Source organism: Mytilus galloprovincialis, chromosome 3 (genome assembly GCF_965363235.1).
Source record: "Mytilus galloprovincialis chromosome 3, xbMytGall1.hap1.1, whole genome shotgun sequence".
In the NCBI taxonomy this organism is placed as follows: domain Eukaryota; kingdom Metazoa; phylum Mollusca; class Bivalvia; order Mytilida; family Mytilidae; genus Mytilus; species Mytilus galloprovincialis.
The window spans coordinates 62,001,384-62,016,604 of NC_134840.1; the positions used below are offsets into that span (position 1 = coordinate 62,001,384).

Genomic DNA, 15,221 nt, shown 5'->3' on the forward strand with positions numbered 1-15,221 from the left:
AGATGAAATTCCATCCTGAAAAATGCACCGTCATTCGTATTAGGACTAGCATTAAATTTAAAAAAAGATACACATTAGACGGCCACAGAGGCGGATTTAGGGGGGCAGGGGGCGCGGGCCCCCCCTTTTTGGGAAAAAAATTGGTTGCTTATATAGGGAATCACTGGAGCGGGCCCCTCTTAGGTCAGTCAGTGGGCCCCCACTTATGAAAATTTCTGGATCCGCAACTGGGCCACACTCGTACCTGCACCACCCAGCAAATATCTAGGTATAAATTTCAGCGAGGACTTACAATGGAAACATTATGTTGTAGTCACTACCAAAAAAAAAAGCATCCAAATCCATCGGATTCCTAAGAGAATGCAGAAAGAACGTAAGAAATGCAGCCTTTATCTCTGGTCAGACCAACTTTAGAATATGCAAGTGCGGCTTTGGACCCTCCTACTGGCTGAGTACATAAATCGACTAGCTTCAAGACGAAATCCAGCATGAGCTAGAGCATAGTTTCATCTTACGCCAAAACGATCGGCGAATTAGAGGTAATCAAACCGACCACCAGCAAATCAGAGAGTTTATAAATACTAGTACTCATACTTCTCCCGGACAATACAAGAGCGGAACCACCCCCAACAGCTACAAAAGAAACTCTGACAAAAGAGGGGTTCCAGTGTGCACTATCCAACAATAGTGCACCAAATGTACATAGTTTTAATTGTATATATCTTGGAATTTTTATCTCTAGTTACAGGAGAGTTGTTGTCTCATTCTTTGTTTAGTGGACAGTCCGACTTATAATGTTCTAATAGGAATCCAGTCCTCAGCTAAGAAAGAACATTTGTTGTGACATGTACCTACAAATAACACTGTATATGAATTTTGATCACTTTGACCATATTTTGATAAAGTGATCATTAAGAAGTAGTCATTTATATTCGGAGAATACAGATTGTTTTGACTGGGGTATAGGTATATGCTCAATGGACTTTTCCCAATCCGACAGTAACAACTTTTTATAAGGCTGGTAACCGTTTAGCTCTATGGGATGTCCAAGTATGCAACCATGTCCGTCCGGAATGGAGACGTTTAATTCGAATTTTCGTGTATAGGAAGAATGCTCCTTTTATAAAGAAATGCGTGTACCAAAGAGTTCTAGTTCAAAGAGCAAGGACCCATATATCAAACAGAATAGGTACTTCGGAACAAAAACTCAATCGAGCGAATAATAGTTCTTTCCCTTCAACTTATTGGCATAAATCCCAAATGCTATGCATCATAATCGGATATGAAGATAACTAAATGCAAAATGTATAAGTTAAGTAGGGACCTTTTTCAATTTAATTACACAGGTCATTTACTGGATCAAGAAGAAAAATTATTTTGTAATGCTTCTTTCTGGATCATTATGTTTTGTAAACAATTCAACAAATACAACAACGGAATGGGTTATAGTCATTTTCTGTCCTCACAAATACATATCTTAATTTATTCCCTTCTTTAATCTCTGTGCATTTAATTGTATTATTAGGCACGTCAACCTTAAGTTGACCGTCGCCGGTTAATTATTTCGGCAACTTTTTTTTAAGATTATTTGGCTTATATTTTTAAATGGTAAGTACATTTTTATAGAGCTGAAGTAAGAAACGATTAATACACAAAAGACCCCCCCCCCCCCAAAAAAAAAAAAGAATCCAAAAGGATAAAGAAAAAAGACATTAAAAATGTAGGAGCAGACCATCAATGGCTTTAGTCAAGCTTATGAACTAAGTACCCAAGTTAAAAAAAATTACACAACTTTCATCTATTATCGTTACTGCATTTTTTTTATATTTCATATTTCCCGGACGAAGTTAGCAGATCCTACAAAATTTAACCGAAAACGTCATAGTGACCAATGCTATATGGTTATATAACATATATCATTTTCAATAATTCAACCATAGCACAGTGGAATGCAACTATCTTATTTTGTGAGCAACAATCTTTTCATGTCTACTGCTTTACAATTTATGCTATTCCGGTTTTTTTTTCGGGAGGCAAAGCTTGTTACATTCTTCAAAATATATGATGCCAAAGAGGGTATTGACATAACCAGAAATCGAACATTTGTACTTAGTACCTATAGGAATTTGATTACGCTCTAGAGGAATAATTTTAATAACACGTAATTAGATTTTTAAAAATCGGCTTTGTTTAAGCCATTTAATGACCTGGCTGTAATAACGAATCAGCTTACTACATAAGCATATGACAAATACAAAGTATCATTATATATCTGCGAAGATAAAGGAATACATAAACAAATTTATTAGATTTTCTTATTTTTTGAACGAGTGTATTATATTCTAAATGGATTGGAAATACAGACGATTTCCACTAACATTATATGGTAAGTGTATTATTTATACACCGTCTCTAAGAATTCCTAAATTTCTTATTTAATTTGTCCTTACACCAAATTCTCTTTTGTGAACCCCCTAATAATCAATTATTATGTATGACAGTTGTTGTCCATTCGTTTGATGTGTTTGAGCTTTTGATTTGATTTGATTAAGGACTTTCCGTTTTGAATTTTCCTCGGAGTTCAGTATTTTTGTGATTTTACTTTTTCGATAGTTGAAATTGTCGTATCTTTGAAACCAATGAAACAAAACGTCCAAGTTAAAGCCGTTTCATGTACATTGCAATGCAACCTTGCAGTATGGCAATATGTTTTTATTTTCATTCCACAGAACTGGAAGAACGCTTGGGATATTTAGCAAAGTATGTGATTGATTTTCAAATAATTAAAAGCTCTACAGGATTCTTTGAAAAACTATTTTTTTAAATCACAATTTAACAAGGAAATCGGAGTTATTGAGGCAAAAATCACGAAAGCAATTGGTGAATATCTCTTCGAATATACGATTTAGAGACCGAAGAACTTTGGCTAAATTTTGATGCTGAGTGGCAACTTATACGATAGAAACTTGTGAATTTGTCATTTAGTTGTTGTTTCTAATTGTTTTGATAATGTTTAATATCAAAATCATCGTGTTGCACATTGACCTGTACTGTTTTTATGCCCCACCTACGATAGTAGAGGGGCATTATGTTTTCTGGTCTGTGCGTCCGTTCGTCCGTCCATTCGTCCGTCCGTCTGTCCGTTCGTTCGTCCGTCTGTTCGTTCGTCCGTCTGTCCCGCTTCAGGTTAAAGTTTTTGGTCAAGTCAGTTTTTGATGAAGTTGAAGTCCAATCAACTTGAAACTTAGTACACATGTTCCTTATGATATAATCTTTCTAATTTTAGAGCCAAATTAAACTTTTGACCCCAATTTCACGGTCCACTGAACATAGAAAATGAAAGTGCATGTTTCAGGTTAAAGTTTTTGGTCAGGGTAGTTTTTGATGAAGTTGAAGTCCAATCAACTTGAAACTTAGTACACATGTTCCTTATGATATGATCGTTCTAATTTTAAAGCCAAATTAAACTTTTGACCCCAATTTCACGGTCCACTGAACATAGAAAATGAAAGTGCATGTTTCAGGTTAAAGTTTTTGGTCAAGGTAGTTTTTGATGAAGTTGAAGTCCAATCAACTTGAAACTTAGTACACATGTTCCTTATGATATAATCTTTCTAATTCTAATGCCAAATTAAACTTTTGACCCCAATTTCACGGTCCACTGAACATAGAAAATGAAAGTGCATGTTTCAGGTTAAAGTTTTTGGTCAGGGTAGTTTTTGATGAAGTTGAAGTCCAATCAACTTGAAACTTAGTACACATGTTTCCTATGATATTATCTTTCTAATTTTAATGCCAAATTAAACTTTTGACCCCAATTTCACGGTCCACTGAACATAGAAAATGAAAGTGCATGTTTCAGGTTAAAGTTTTTGGTCAGGGTAGTTTTTGATGAAGTTGAAGTCCAATCAACTTGAAACTTAGTACACATGTTCCCTATGATATTATCTTTCTAATTTTAATGCCTAATTATATTTTTTATCCAATTTCGTGGTCCACTGAACATGGAAAATGATAGTGCGAGTGGGGCATCTGTGTACTTTGGACACATTCTTGTTTCTCTATAGATAATGTCCTAAATTTTTGGAAGATTTTAGGAATTTGTCAACCGTCAGATACTGGTATTTTAATCCGCGAAATTCATAATAAAATTCGAGTATGAGCCAAAAAATGTAGTTATATTTTGAAAAGACGTTGAGATGTTTTATAAATTGTAAATGATATCACAATGGAATATGTATATTTTCTTATAATTATCATTAATTAATGTTTATGCATGTTACTCTTCATGCAGAATCTGTATAGATTGGCTTAGGCGTAAAATGTATCGTTTATAACCTCATCGTATAAAAAATAAATAAGCAGGCGCCGTATAAGTGACAATAATCTACCAATATATAGCACAATTAACTTACAACTGCAAACATACCGGTTGAATAGTTTGGGTTAGAATATAATCCACAAACTCATTTTTAGTGTGGAGAGCATTTACCCCATTAGCAAGCTTTGACACTTGCAGAAATTGTGCAATGCCTTGTTACTTGCAGTTCCAGACCACAATTTGTCTCATAAATATACAAACATCTACAGATTTTTGTTTTCACATATCAAAGTACATGTATATAAACTTATTAATTTAGTTATTTTTATATATTTTTTTAAAGGACTACTTGCACTAGTACTTGTACACACTAGTTTTGGAATACTTTTTGGTGGACCGACTTATTCAATTAGCTTAGAATCAGCACTCCGAGCAGAATTATTCACTACTAATAACTATGAAGTTTTGCAAAGACCCGAGCAAAAAGTTGTAGTAAGAATAAGTATAACAATTCTTACAATCAACGATTTGGTAGGTTGTATTACTATTTGATATGATTTTTCCTCATATTCTAAAATAAATTTTATAACATGCTGTCATTAAACATAACCAGACAAATCTGCTTTTTTCCTTCTATCATTTTCTTATATCGTCACCATGTTTCTTTTTTCATTGTTTGTTTTGTGTTTACTGTTAGCTTTGTACCAATCAAGCGCCCACTAACTGACTTTTTCTTATACTCATGTCCCAGGAGAGGGAAGGCTTGTGCGCTTAAAAACATGACAAATCCCATTACATTCTTATGTGCACTTCCTCCTGAATATATGGTGGTTATATTTTCCACTGTTAGTCTGTTAGTGATGTTTGTTTTTGCGTTCATATATAAATTAGACTGTTAGTTTTCTCTTTTGCATTCGATCTGTATGGCAAGCCGTTTTACTATTTATTCTAACTTCAAGATATCTCATATAATATATAAGATATCTCATATAATATAAAAGATATCTTATATAATCCAGTTTTTATAAGATATCTTATAAACTTAAGAAGATATCTAATATACTTTATAAGATATCTTATAAACTTTATAAGATATCTTATATACCTTATAAGATATCTTATATACTTTATAAGATAGTTTATAAGATATCTTATAAAATATATAAGATATCTTATAAAGTATATAAGATATCTTATAAATTATATAAGATATCTTTTAAACTCTATAAGATATCTTATATAGTTTATAAGATATCTTATATAGTTTATAAGATATCTCATATAATTCATAAGATATCTCATATAATTTTCATTATAAGATATCTTATATACTTTAAAAGATATCTTATAACTTTATAAGATATCTTATATATTATATGAGATATCTTATATGTTTTATAAGATATCTTATATAAAAATTATTTATAAGATATCTTATATAAATAATTGCATTGAAAATCAAAGTCTCCCTTTAAATCATTATTAAATGCGGTTCCTTCAACCAACATACGTAATAAATCTCAAGACTTTACACCGTTTTATTTAATTTCATTCATATGAAAGCTTGTTGCCTATAATTGAGATAATAACTAACAGTGTTTCGGAATTTTTTGCTTATACTATTAAAGCATGGGTCCCTTTTCAAAAGTCTCCCAACTATTTTTTTGAATTAGCAAGGTATTCACAGGCACATTAAAACAGGTTGAAGATTTCTTTAACATAGAGAACAAAATTAATCCAATGGTAAAAAACCTTAGTAAAGTCATAAGAAAACATTGGAGCAATCTGCAAAAAGACAAAAAATGCAGTAAAATTTTCACCCAGGTGCCTATCATAGCATATAAGCGTAACAAAATTATCAAAGAATACCTTGCTAAACTGAGGAAATAGTTGGGAGACTTTTGAAAAGGGACCCATGCTTTAATAGTATAAGCAAAAAATCCCGAAACACTGTTAGTTAATATCTTATTATAGGCAACAAACTTTCATATAAATGAAATTAAATAAAACGGTGTAAAGTCTTGAGATTTATAACGTATGTTGGTTGAAGGAACCGCATTTAATTATAATTTTTAATTTTCTGCGCTTCTGATGTAGGGAGCGTTTGTTATTCAAAAATAATGGTTCAAGTCGCGTTTATAAGATATCATATAAAGTATATAAGATATCTCATATAATTTTCTTTATAAGATATCTTATAAACTATATAAGATATCTCATAAAGTATATAAGATATCTTATAAAGTATATAAGATATCTTATAAAGTATATAAGATATCTTATATACTTTATAAGATATCTCATATAGTTTATAAGATATCTTATTTAGTTTATAAGATATCTTATAAAGAACATTATATGAGATATCTTATAAACTATATAAGATATCTTATAAAGTATATAAGATATCTTATAAACTATATAAGACATCTTATAAACTATATGAGATATCTTATAAAGTTTATTAGATATCTTGAAATTAGAATAAATAGTAAAACGGCTTGCCATAGATCTGTATTATCATTATGTCATGCCGAGACCTTTTATTGATCACTTTAAGGAATATGTACTTGTTCAATGTTAAAACCTGCACTGTGACCTGTTATAAGTTCTCGTATTTGTTCTTTGATCTTTATAAATAATTGTATCATTGGCAGTAATACTTCATTTCCTCATTTTGATGATTATCCGAAAATAAGGTCAAATGCATGAAACACCTTCTTCTAAATGATTAAAAGCTTTTTGTTTTGGATCAAATTTAATAACATGGTATGAATAAGACATACCCCATCGACCAAACGCCCTCATGGACATATTGTATATTTATATATTGATACGATGATATTGTTATTATGTTAAAGAATTAAAAACTATCATGACTATTGTTTGAGGCCTTTTTATGGTTGAAGACCGTTTATTGACCTCTAGATCTCTGATATGTGATCGTTTAACTGTGTTTTTGAGATCTATGACGTATTCACCATGGCTCCTTTATATTTTTTGCATTATTAATTAAGAAATCATTGATGCAAGCTATACTTTATTGTCGTTTTAAAATGGGTAGGCATTATATTCGTGATTATTTTTGCCCGAGCGATAAAATAACACGAATATAATGCCTACCCATGTTAAAACTACAATAAAGTATAGTTTGCATCAATTATTTCGATTCTGAATAGGACAATTAAGATAATTTCTATGTCCGATAAGTATAAGTTAAAAGCGTTTGTGTAGGCTCTTCCATGAACCTCCCTTTTTTGTTTGTAAAGAAGCAAACGGCTGGCACTGTGATTTTTCAGAGGGAGGAGTTTGAACAGCCAGTATGAACGGTTGTCGTATCTAGGTCAAATATGTCAATTTCGGAATGCAACACATTACAGTCATAATAAATGAATTAGTAACATCATGTGCACCATTTAAGAGTTTGAAAGTGTTATAAAGTTAAGGAAATATATTAAGTGCATGATAATTTGATAAAATTCATTATTCTGAAGAAGTCAATATACGCATGTGCAAACAAATTTTATTGGATTTAGAGCATTGGTTTGTTCACAAAGCGAAAGAAGCAAGTCATATTAGATTCCTAATTATGTTTTCTTTCTGACGCTAAATTTTACTGTTTTTTTTTTCGATACAGGTGTTTTTAATGGGATCTATATTATAGAAATCAAAACTTTCGTGTACGCCCTGTTCTGTTCTTTCGTTATTTCACTGACCATTGTTCGAAATTCAAGATATTTTATAGGCCGGGGTCGAATTCTAAAAAATCAAGTTTATCTCCGTACATGTGTATGTTGTAAGTCTGAAACCGTCTTAAATGATGTAAACTTTATGCTTTTTCACTTTTTTCAAAAGATTTGTTTTTTGCTGATCTTTTGATAAACTTGCTCGGGATATGTACAAGGTATCAAGCAAATGATGTCGTACAAACACCTTACAAATGTTGAAAACTGTGTTGTGACCTCTAGATGTTTGTTTATATTAAAGTTTACATCAGATCTCAATTTATGTTGCTTATTTAGCATTATTAAAAGACGAAATAAGCCGTGGAGAAAACAGCAAAAGATTGTTTGTCGAAATATTTTTACATAAGGGATAGTACTTTACATATGAAGTTAAAAGTCACAAGTTCAAAGAAACACAAAAAACATGTATAGCTCAGTGTCATATAAATGGATTACAATAAGTATAACAAATATTTTTGTAACGGGAAAATATTTACTTTTTCAGTTGAATTCATTTTGAAAGTCATACGATCCTTCAAATTTAACTACACAAATGAAAATGTTTTATATTATATACTTCAACGGCTAATTTGGTTATAATAAAACATGTGTCCATTTTTATTTACTTTATCCAATGTCAACTTAAGATATATATTAACACAGTAATGTATAATAGAAAAAATAAAAAAATAGAGAATTTTGTCTAGACTTTTATTTTGGTATGTAGATGTATGACTATTCATATATCTTTTGATTTTCAATTTACTGATTGATGAAAGTTCAACCATAGTATGGAATAATAAAACTGCAATTTTAAATCTAGATCTTAGAACAGAACAATATAAGGAGTTATATGTGTGAAACATTTAAGCTTGATACCAGTTTTATATATCTGTAACAAATAGTATGTTTATGCTTTCAGAACATAAAAGACCAGGCACTGTCTATATCAGGATATCTAACATTTGTAAGTAATTTGACTACTTTAATAAACTGAAAGTGTAAAATAAATTACGAATTTGAAGATGACTCACAAAACAAATGTTTGACAAAGTAAGAAAACGACAAACAATCACCCTCATCCCCTGAAAAACCAAAAACCAAAATTTTATTGCAAAAAAAATCCAATCTAACCGGTGCTAGGAGTTGAAGGTCTAACAATAAGGTTATTGACTGTAATACAAGCGCTGTTCTTTTACTTTTTGTGTGTTTTGTTTTGCTGAGTATGCAAGTACTGATATTGTGCCATGGATGGATACCCCATGTCCCTGTGTTTTCTATTATATTAAAAAAAACAAAAAAACAAACACACACACTGTAGTAGAATCCACTCTTTTTTTTAATCTGTTGTCTCAAATTTCGTTCAGTTCTCAAATGTTGTCTCCCTCTCAATTATATGCAGATTTGGCAAAGCTTCTGGATTACGCGATTACCCGATGTAAGAGTAGAAAACACCCCAATGCCACCAATGGATCTTCAACACAACAAGAAAATCCCTCCCTGGATGCGGGATTTAATTAGTCTCTAAACAATAATGTATAACAGCGAAAATAGACGTCACACTAATGACTTAACGCAGAATCATTGAAATGAACCAAAACTAAAAACAGCACACATGACTAATAAAGGCCAGAGGCTTTTTTACTTGGGACAGGCGCAAAATGCGGTGGATCTTTCACGTCTTGTTCCATTTCTCTAAATGTTTCTTATCTTTGTGTGGTACAAGCTATCGCAAGTTAATTTAGAACTTGAAACTTACCAACACGTGTTTTTGAATTATTTAACCTGATTTTTAATTTATTTTCCTTAAGAATTGGAGAGACCCTAGATTAGATTGGTCGGATCCTACTAACACCACACAGGATTATGGGAATGTTGACTTTTTATTCAGTACCGAAGAATATGTTTGGAGACCGTCAATCATCATTGAAAATTCGTAAGTAGAGCACCGATGTTGTCAAATAATCGATCAATTGTCTCAGTTGGTATAACAGCCTTTTTAAAAACATCTATGAAACTTATGTATATAAATTGTTCTTGGGATGACTTTGTCATTATTTTGATACATTCAGCAAGGCATGATTACCTTTAAAAGTTTGTGCATTTTGAAATTAAATGAAAGGATATTTGTCGGGGTAGATTTTCATGTGATATCTCGATAGTGCCTTCAACATGTTTAACCCTGTCACATTCTGTACTATATGCCTGTCTCAAGTCAGGAGACTGTAACTCAGTGGTTGCATGCCGTTTGTTGTGTATATCATCTTTGTATTTCGTTCATTGTTTTTATCTACAGGAACCAGGCCGTTATATTTCTTGTTTGAATTGTTTTATCGTGGCTTTTGTCATTTCGGGGCATTTTATAATTGACTACTAGTATCATATTATGACATCATGAAAATCTATTCTTTACTTACAGAATACAGGATATGGGAGTAATCAGCGACAAATCAACACCCATGCGTATAACAAACCGCGGAATGGTTGTTTGGAGCCCATCAGGCATTTTTGTAGTAAGCTGTGAATCTGACACCACGTATTATCCATTAGATACACAAGACTGCAAACTAAAAGTTAGTTCTAAGGCCTACACAATCAACGAGGTATCTTTAGTACTGACTTTGGATCCTGTTATCTTAAATTTTTATTCAGAAAATGGAGAATGGGACCTCGTGTCAGCATCAGGATTAGATGTCAGGGATACCCCCATTGGACAGTCCTCGTTTTCAAGTGTTGATTTTGATATCAAACTTCGACGTCGTCCAATCTTCCACATTATAAATACGTTGTTTCCAGTTGTTTTGATGGCCATTTTGATTGCTATGGTATTCAAACTTCCTGTCGACTCTGGCGAGAGAAACGGATTTGCTTTAACAGTGCTTCTGGCTTATGCTGTATATCTGTCAATCATTTCGGAAAATATTCCCAGCACTTCTGTTTCAGTTTGCTACCTGTGTAAGTATAAAGAACTTTTATGATCTCAAAGACCGGGCACATGAAATATTCTAAACACTTCTGTCTCAGTTTGCTATCTATGTAAGTATTCAGATATGTTCTGACCTCAAAGACCGGGCAATATTTATGTGTAAATGATTATGATCATTACAAGTAATTTCAGAAAATACTCGCAAGCATTTTTATCTCAGTTTGCTAACTGTGTAAGTATACAGAATATTTCTGATCTCAAAGACCGGGCAATATTTAGTTGTACATAATTATGTAGATAGAAGGTAAATTACTTCAGTGACTTATTGTATTATCACGCAGAAAAAAACTTATAAATTACTTCATGCAAACGAAGAGTTTTTATCAATGTCTAAATCGCTGTTTTCGATAGATTAGTTAGATCTTACTTTGGAAGTAAACAATTGGAATATAAAAGAATTCTTTATATATTATTAGTTACATAGTGTGCTGTTGACCTAATACGGTATATATGGGGTCAGTAAATTCCATAGTGGATGAGAGCGAAGCGAAGCTCGAATCTCCATATGGAATTTACTGACCCCATATATACCGTATTAGGTCATTAGCACACTATGTAACGAATTTATCTTACCGACTATCTTAACCGTGTGAAATTTAGACAAGTAACCTATCATAATGAGCAAGTCTTCAATACTGTTAGCATTAAGAAACTACTTCCATTGATCCTACAAAAACAGATACCTACAATAACAACTTGTTAGGATTCAAATGTGTTTTATGAATTTATTTCAATCTTAATCATCAATTTCTTCGTCTGTTGAAACCTTTACGATTTTTTCTCAGTACTGTTTTGATTTAAAAAAAAAAGGTACGTAACACCACTACTAACCGTGAATGAAATAAGCCCTGCCTCCTTACTTTCTTATATGGTATATAAAGGGACGTAACACCACTACTAACCGTGTATGAGATAAGCCCCGCCTCCCTACTAGCCTAGTATCAAATATACACGGTCTCCACGAGGGCTCTTTTAACCAATCACATTCCTAGACTTGAATGTATAGGAGGTAAGATCAAATGTTATACAATGTAATGTAGTTTTTTGGTGCTGTCTTTTAATTTGGTCTTTCCACTTTTCGTGGAAAGACCTTTTGTTTTTTCTTCTGATTATTTTTTTTTCTTCTGCCGTCTGAGAAGCTTTTTTGTCTTACAACATATCGAATGGATTTTGTACAGTAATGGGGGTTTCAAAACTCACCCTGTGTGACCGAACACTTATTCTTATAGGAGTTGTCTCCCTGCGTCCCCTTTTTCTTGTTATCGCTATATCTCTAAAACCATAAAAGATTTTAGCAAACTGTTTTCACCAAATTGTTCGTCTACTCTTGAGAATGATTTGGTTTATTTTGACTTGAGTGATCGGAAGACATCTTATGGGAGTTATTTCCCTTTGAAAATTTAAGATAGACGATTTGTTGGATAAATTCATACGTTTTAAGTCGTAGAGGCCTACAGTCTTTTGATATGAAGTCCTTGGTCCATTTGAAGGAAATTGAGGTCAAGGTCAAAGGTCAAGGTCATGTTCTAAATTTTGATTTTTGCTTGTTATCGTTATTCCACAGAAACTGTGACAGTAAATGATATGATGTGTTTACAATTAGGCGCAACTTCAACCTATTTCAGTCAAAGTGTTTTGGTTAACCCTTATAGGAGTTCTCTCCCCTGATGTATTTCAAATCAGTATTTCTCCACAACCATACAAGTGATTGACCTCCGGTCTTCCGTTTTGAGTTCACTGACCTATGACCTTGAAATTGAGATCAAGGTCGAAGGTCAAGGTCGTGCTATTAATTTTTAATTTTGCTTGTTATCGTTGTTCAAAAGAAACTGTTACAGTTAATGGTATGATTTGTTTGCCAAATTACTGTTTACAAAAAGGCGCAACTTCAACCTATTTCAGTCGAAGTGTTTTGGTTAACCCTTATAGGAGTTTTCTCCCCTTATGTATTTCAAATCAGTATTTCTCCACAACCATTCAAATGATTGACCTGAGGTCTTTTGATTTGAGATCACTGACCTATGACCTTGAAATTGAGGTCAAGGTCAAAGGTCAATTTGACGTTCTAGATTTTGACCTTTGCTAAAAATGATTTTCTGTTCATAATAAAACAATTAAGTCTTCTGCATATACCTATTAATCTTATTTTTTTTATATCAATTTGAAGAACCAAATTACATCAACAAGGAGTGACATTTTCTAACATCGATTTTTAAATTTCATTCTTATTATCGAGGTGGAAAGACCTTCAATTGCTCTCTGAAGAATTGATTTTTAATTGCTGTTGTTTTTCTTTCAACTATATGATTGTTCATATCTCCAATACTATTTCTTTCTGTTGTTTTCTACATTTAACTGTGGTTACAATTTGGGAATCTCAGTTACGGGTAACACTCACTGTAAACCAATATTTTAAAACCCAACAGAACTTCCATCATTTTTGAGACAATTATAATCCAACGTTAATATCAAAGATATTATTTGATTAACAAAAAAAATTGAATCCTGTCTTACTATATTGTTTTTTTTTTCTTTTTCAGCTTTGTACCTGGCGTTTGTTTTATTTCTTGCTGCAATGTCAGTAGTTTTGACCATATTTGTGTTGCGTGCGCACTACGCAACCGGTGAAATTCCTAAAGTGTTCAAGATTTTATTCAGATGTACAGCGCATTCAAAAGTTGATGTTGAGATATTAGAAAAAACAGATGTAGGAGAATTCGAACACGAAGACAACAAACTGACATGGCAAATAGTAGCTGTAGGAATGGACACTGTGTTTTTCTATGTTTACGTTGTGTTAATATCTGTTGTCACATCTGTACTCACAGTAGCATACATTATCCATTATCAGAGTATTTAAGGAAGTGGTCACATGTATAACTTACCTGCATATACTCAACTCAGTTCTACTGTATCGTAGTGTTTAGGGCAATGGTCACATGTGTACTTACCTGCATTTAGAGCAGTGGTCACATGTGTAACTTACTTGCATTTAGGGTAGTGGTTACATGTCTAACTTGCCTGCATTAAGGGCAGTGGTCACATGTGTAACTTGCCTGCATTAAGGGCAGTAGTCACATGTGTAACTTACTTGCATTTAGGGCAGTGTTCACACGCGTTACTTGCCTGCATTTAGGGCAGTGGTCACATGCATAACTTGTTTGCATTTAGGGCAGTGGTCACCTGTGTATCTTGCCTGCATATTCACAGTTCAGTTCTAATGTTATATAGACAAGAAATAGAAAACAACACGTTTGATAACTTATTGCGTCATGTCACTAAAAATTGTGAATATTTGTGATTTAATTTGTAAGAAGCCATTTAACTTTTTTTTCGAAAATTTGAAACGAGTTTCTTGGAAATGTACTGTTCAGTAAATTAATGAACACATGCCACATATATACTGAATTCAGTTATTGTAAATACGAATCTTTGGCTGCTAATTACCTTTCGGGTTTTAAAGCCAAAGTTTACCGATTGTGACCTTATTCTTCAGCAAGACTGGATTATTCAACCAATCATGTGATTTATTCTTCAGCACCAGTCATTCATTCATATCTTCATTTCCTCTTCATAGAAATTACATGAACTAATTTATCATGACCAATGAATTAATATATTGATAACATAAAGTTATGAATAATACGTAATTATTATATTTACCTATAAATGACAAACATAAGAATATACAATACAAGAGTAAAAGAGTATGTATTGTGAGCTGTCGATATTAAATGTGCGAACATTAATAAACTATATTGTGCAATTGACGATTGTATTTGGATGCCAATTTTATTAAATAGACATAGCAAAGTCGCTTAAGGATGTTCGCGTGTCATGTTTTGGAATTGTTGTCAGATTTTCAATATCATCTGGTTTTATCCATTTCAATGCCTTAAAAAATTTACCCATTGACCCCCATTTTCTTAGGATAAATCTTTAACATGTATAATTATAAGTCAAAAGTACATTTTACTGCCAAAATTCCAATGGCTAATATCTCGAAAACAAGCACATTGACCTTTATATTTTTTTGTTGCTTTTTTGATTCCTCAATAAATCCCCTATCAATATATACTAGTGTTAGCATCATTTTAGGAAGTTCGATACTCAGTTTCAAAATAAATAGCTTGCCATGCATGCAGTAGAATCGAAACATGACAATGACTGACTGATTTGTATTATTTTT

General features: G+C 32.4%; 1 protein-coding gene across 2 annotated transcripts; it reads left to right on the forward strand.

The window, feature by feature from the left end:
• Positions 1-2,238: 2,238 nt before the first annotated feature.
• LOC143068567 (acetylcholine receptor subunit delta-like) lies at positions 2,239-15,091 on the forward strand. 2 transcript variants are annotated; one of them, XM_076242732.1, is made up of 6 exons: positions 2,240-2,386; positions 4,665-4,852; positions 8,969-9,013; positions 9,858-9,982; positions 10,466-11,001; positions 13,573-15,091. In XM_076242732.1, exons 1-6 carry the CDS (start codon positions 2,347-2,349, stop codon positions 13,890-13,892), a joined length of 1,254 nt encoding a protein of 417 aa, XP_076098847.1. In that variant the 5' UTR covers positions 2,240-2,346; the 3' UTR covers positions 13,893-15,091. The 2 variants fall into 2 exon arrangements, with proteins under 2 accessions (XP_076098848.1, XP_076098847.1); XM_076242733.1 differs by lacking the exon at positions 4,665-4,852 and having other exon boundaries at positions 2,239-2,386.
• The last annotated feature ends 130 nt before the right edge of the window (positions 15,092-15,221 follow it).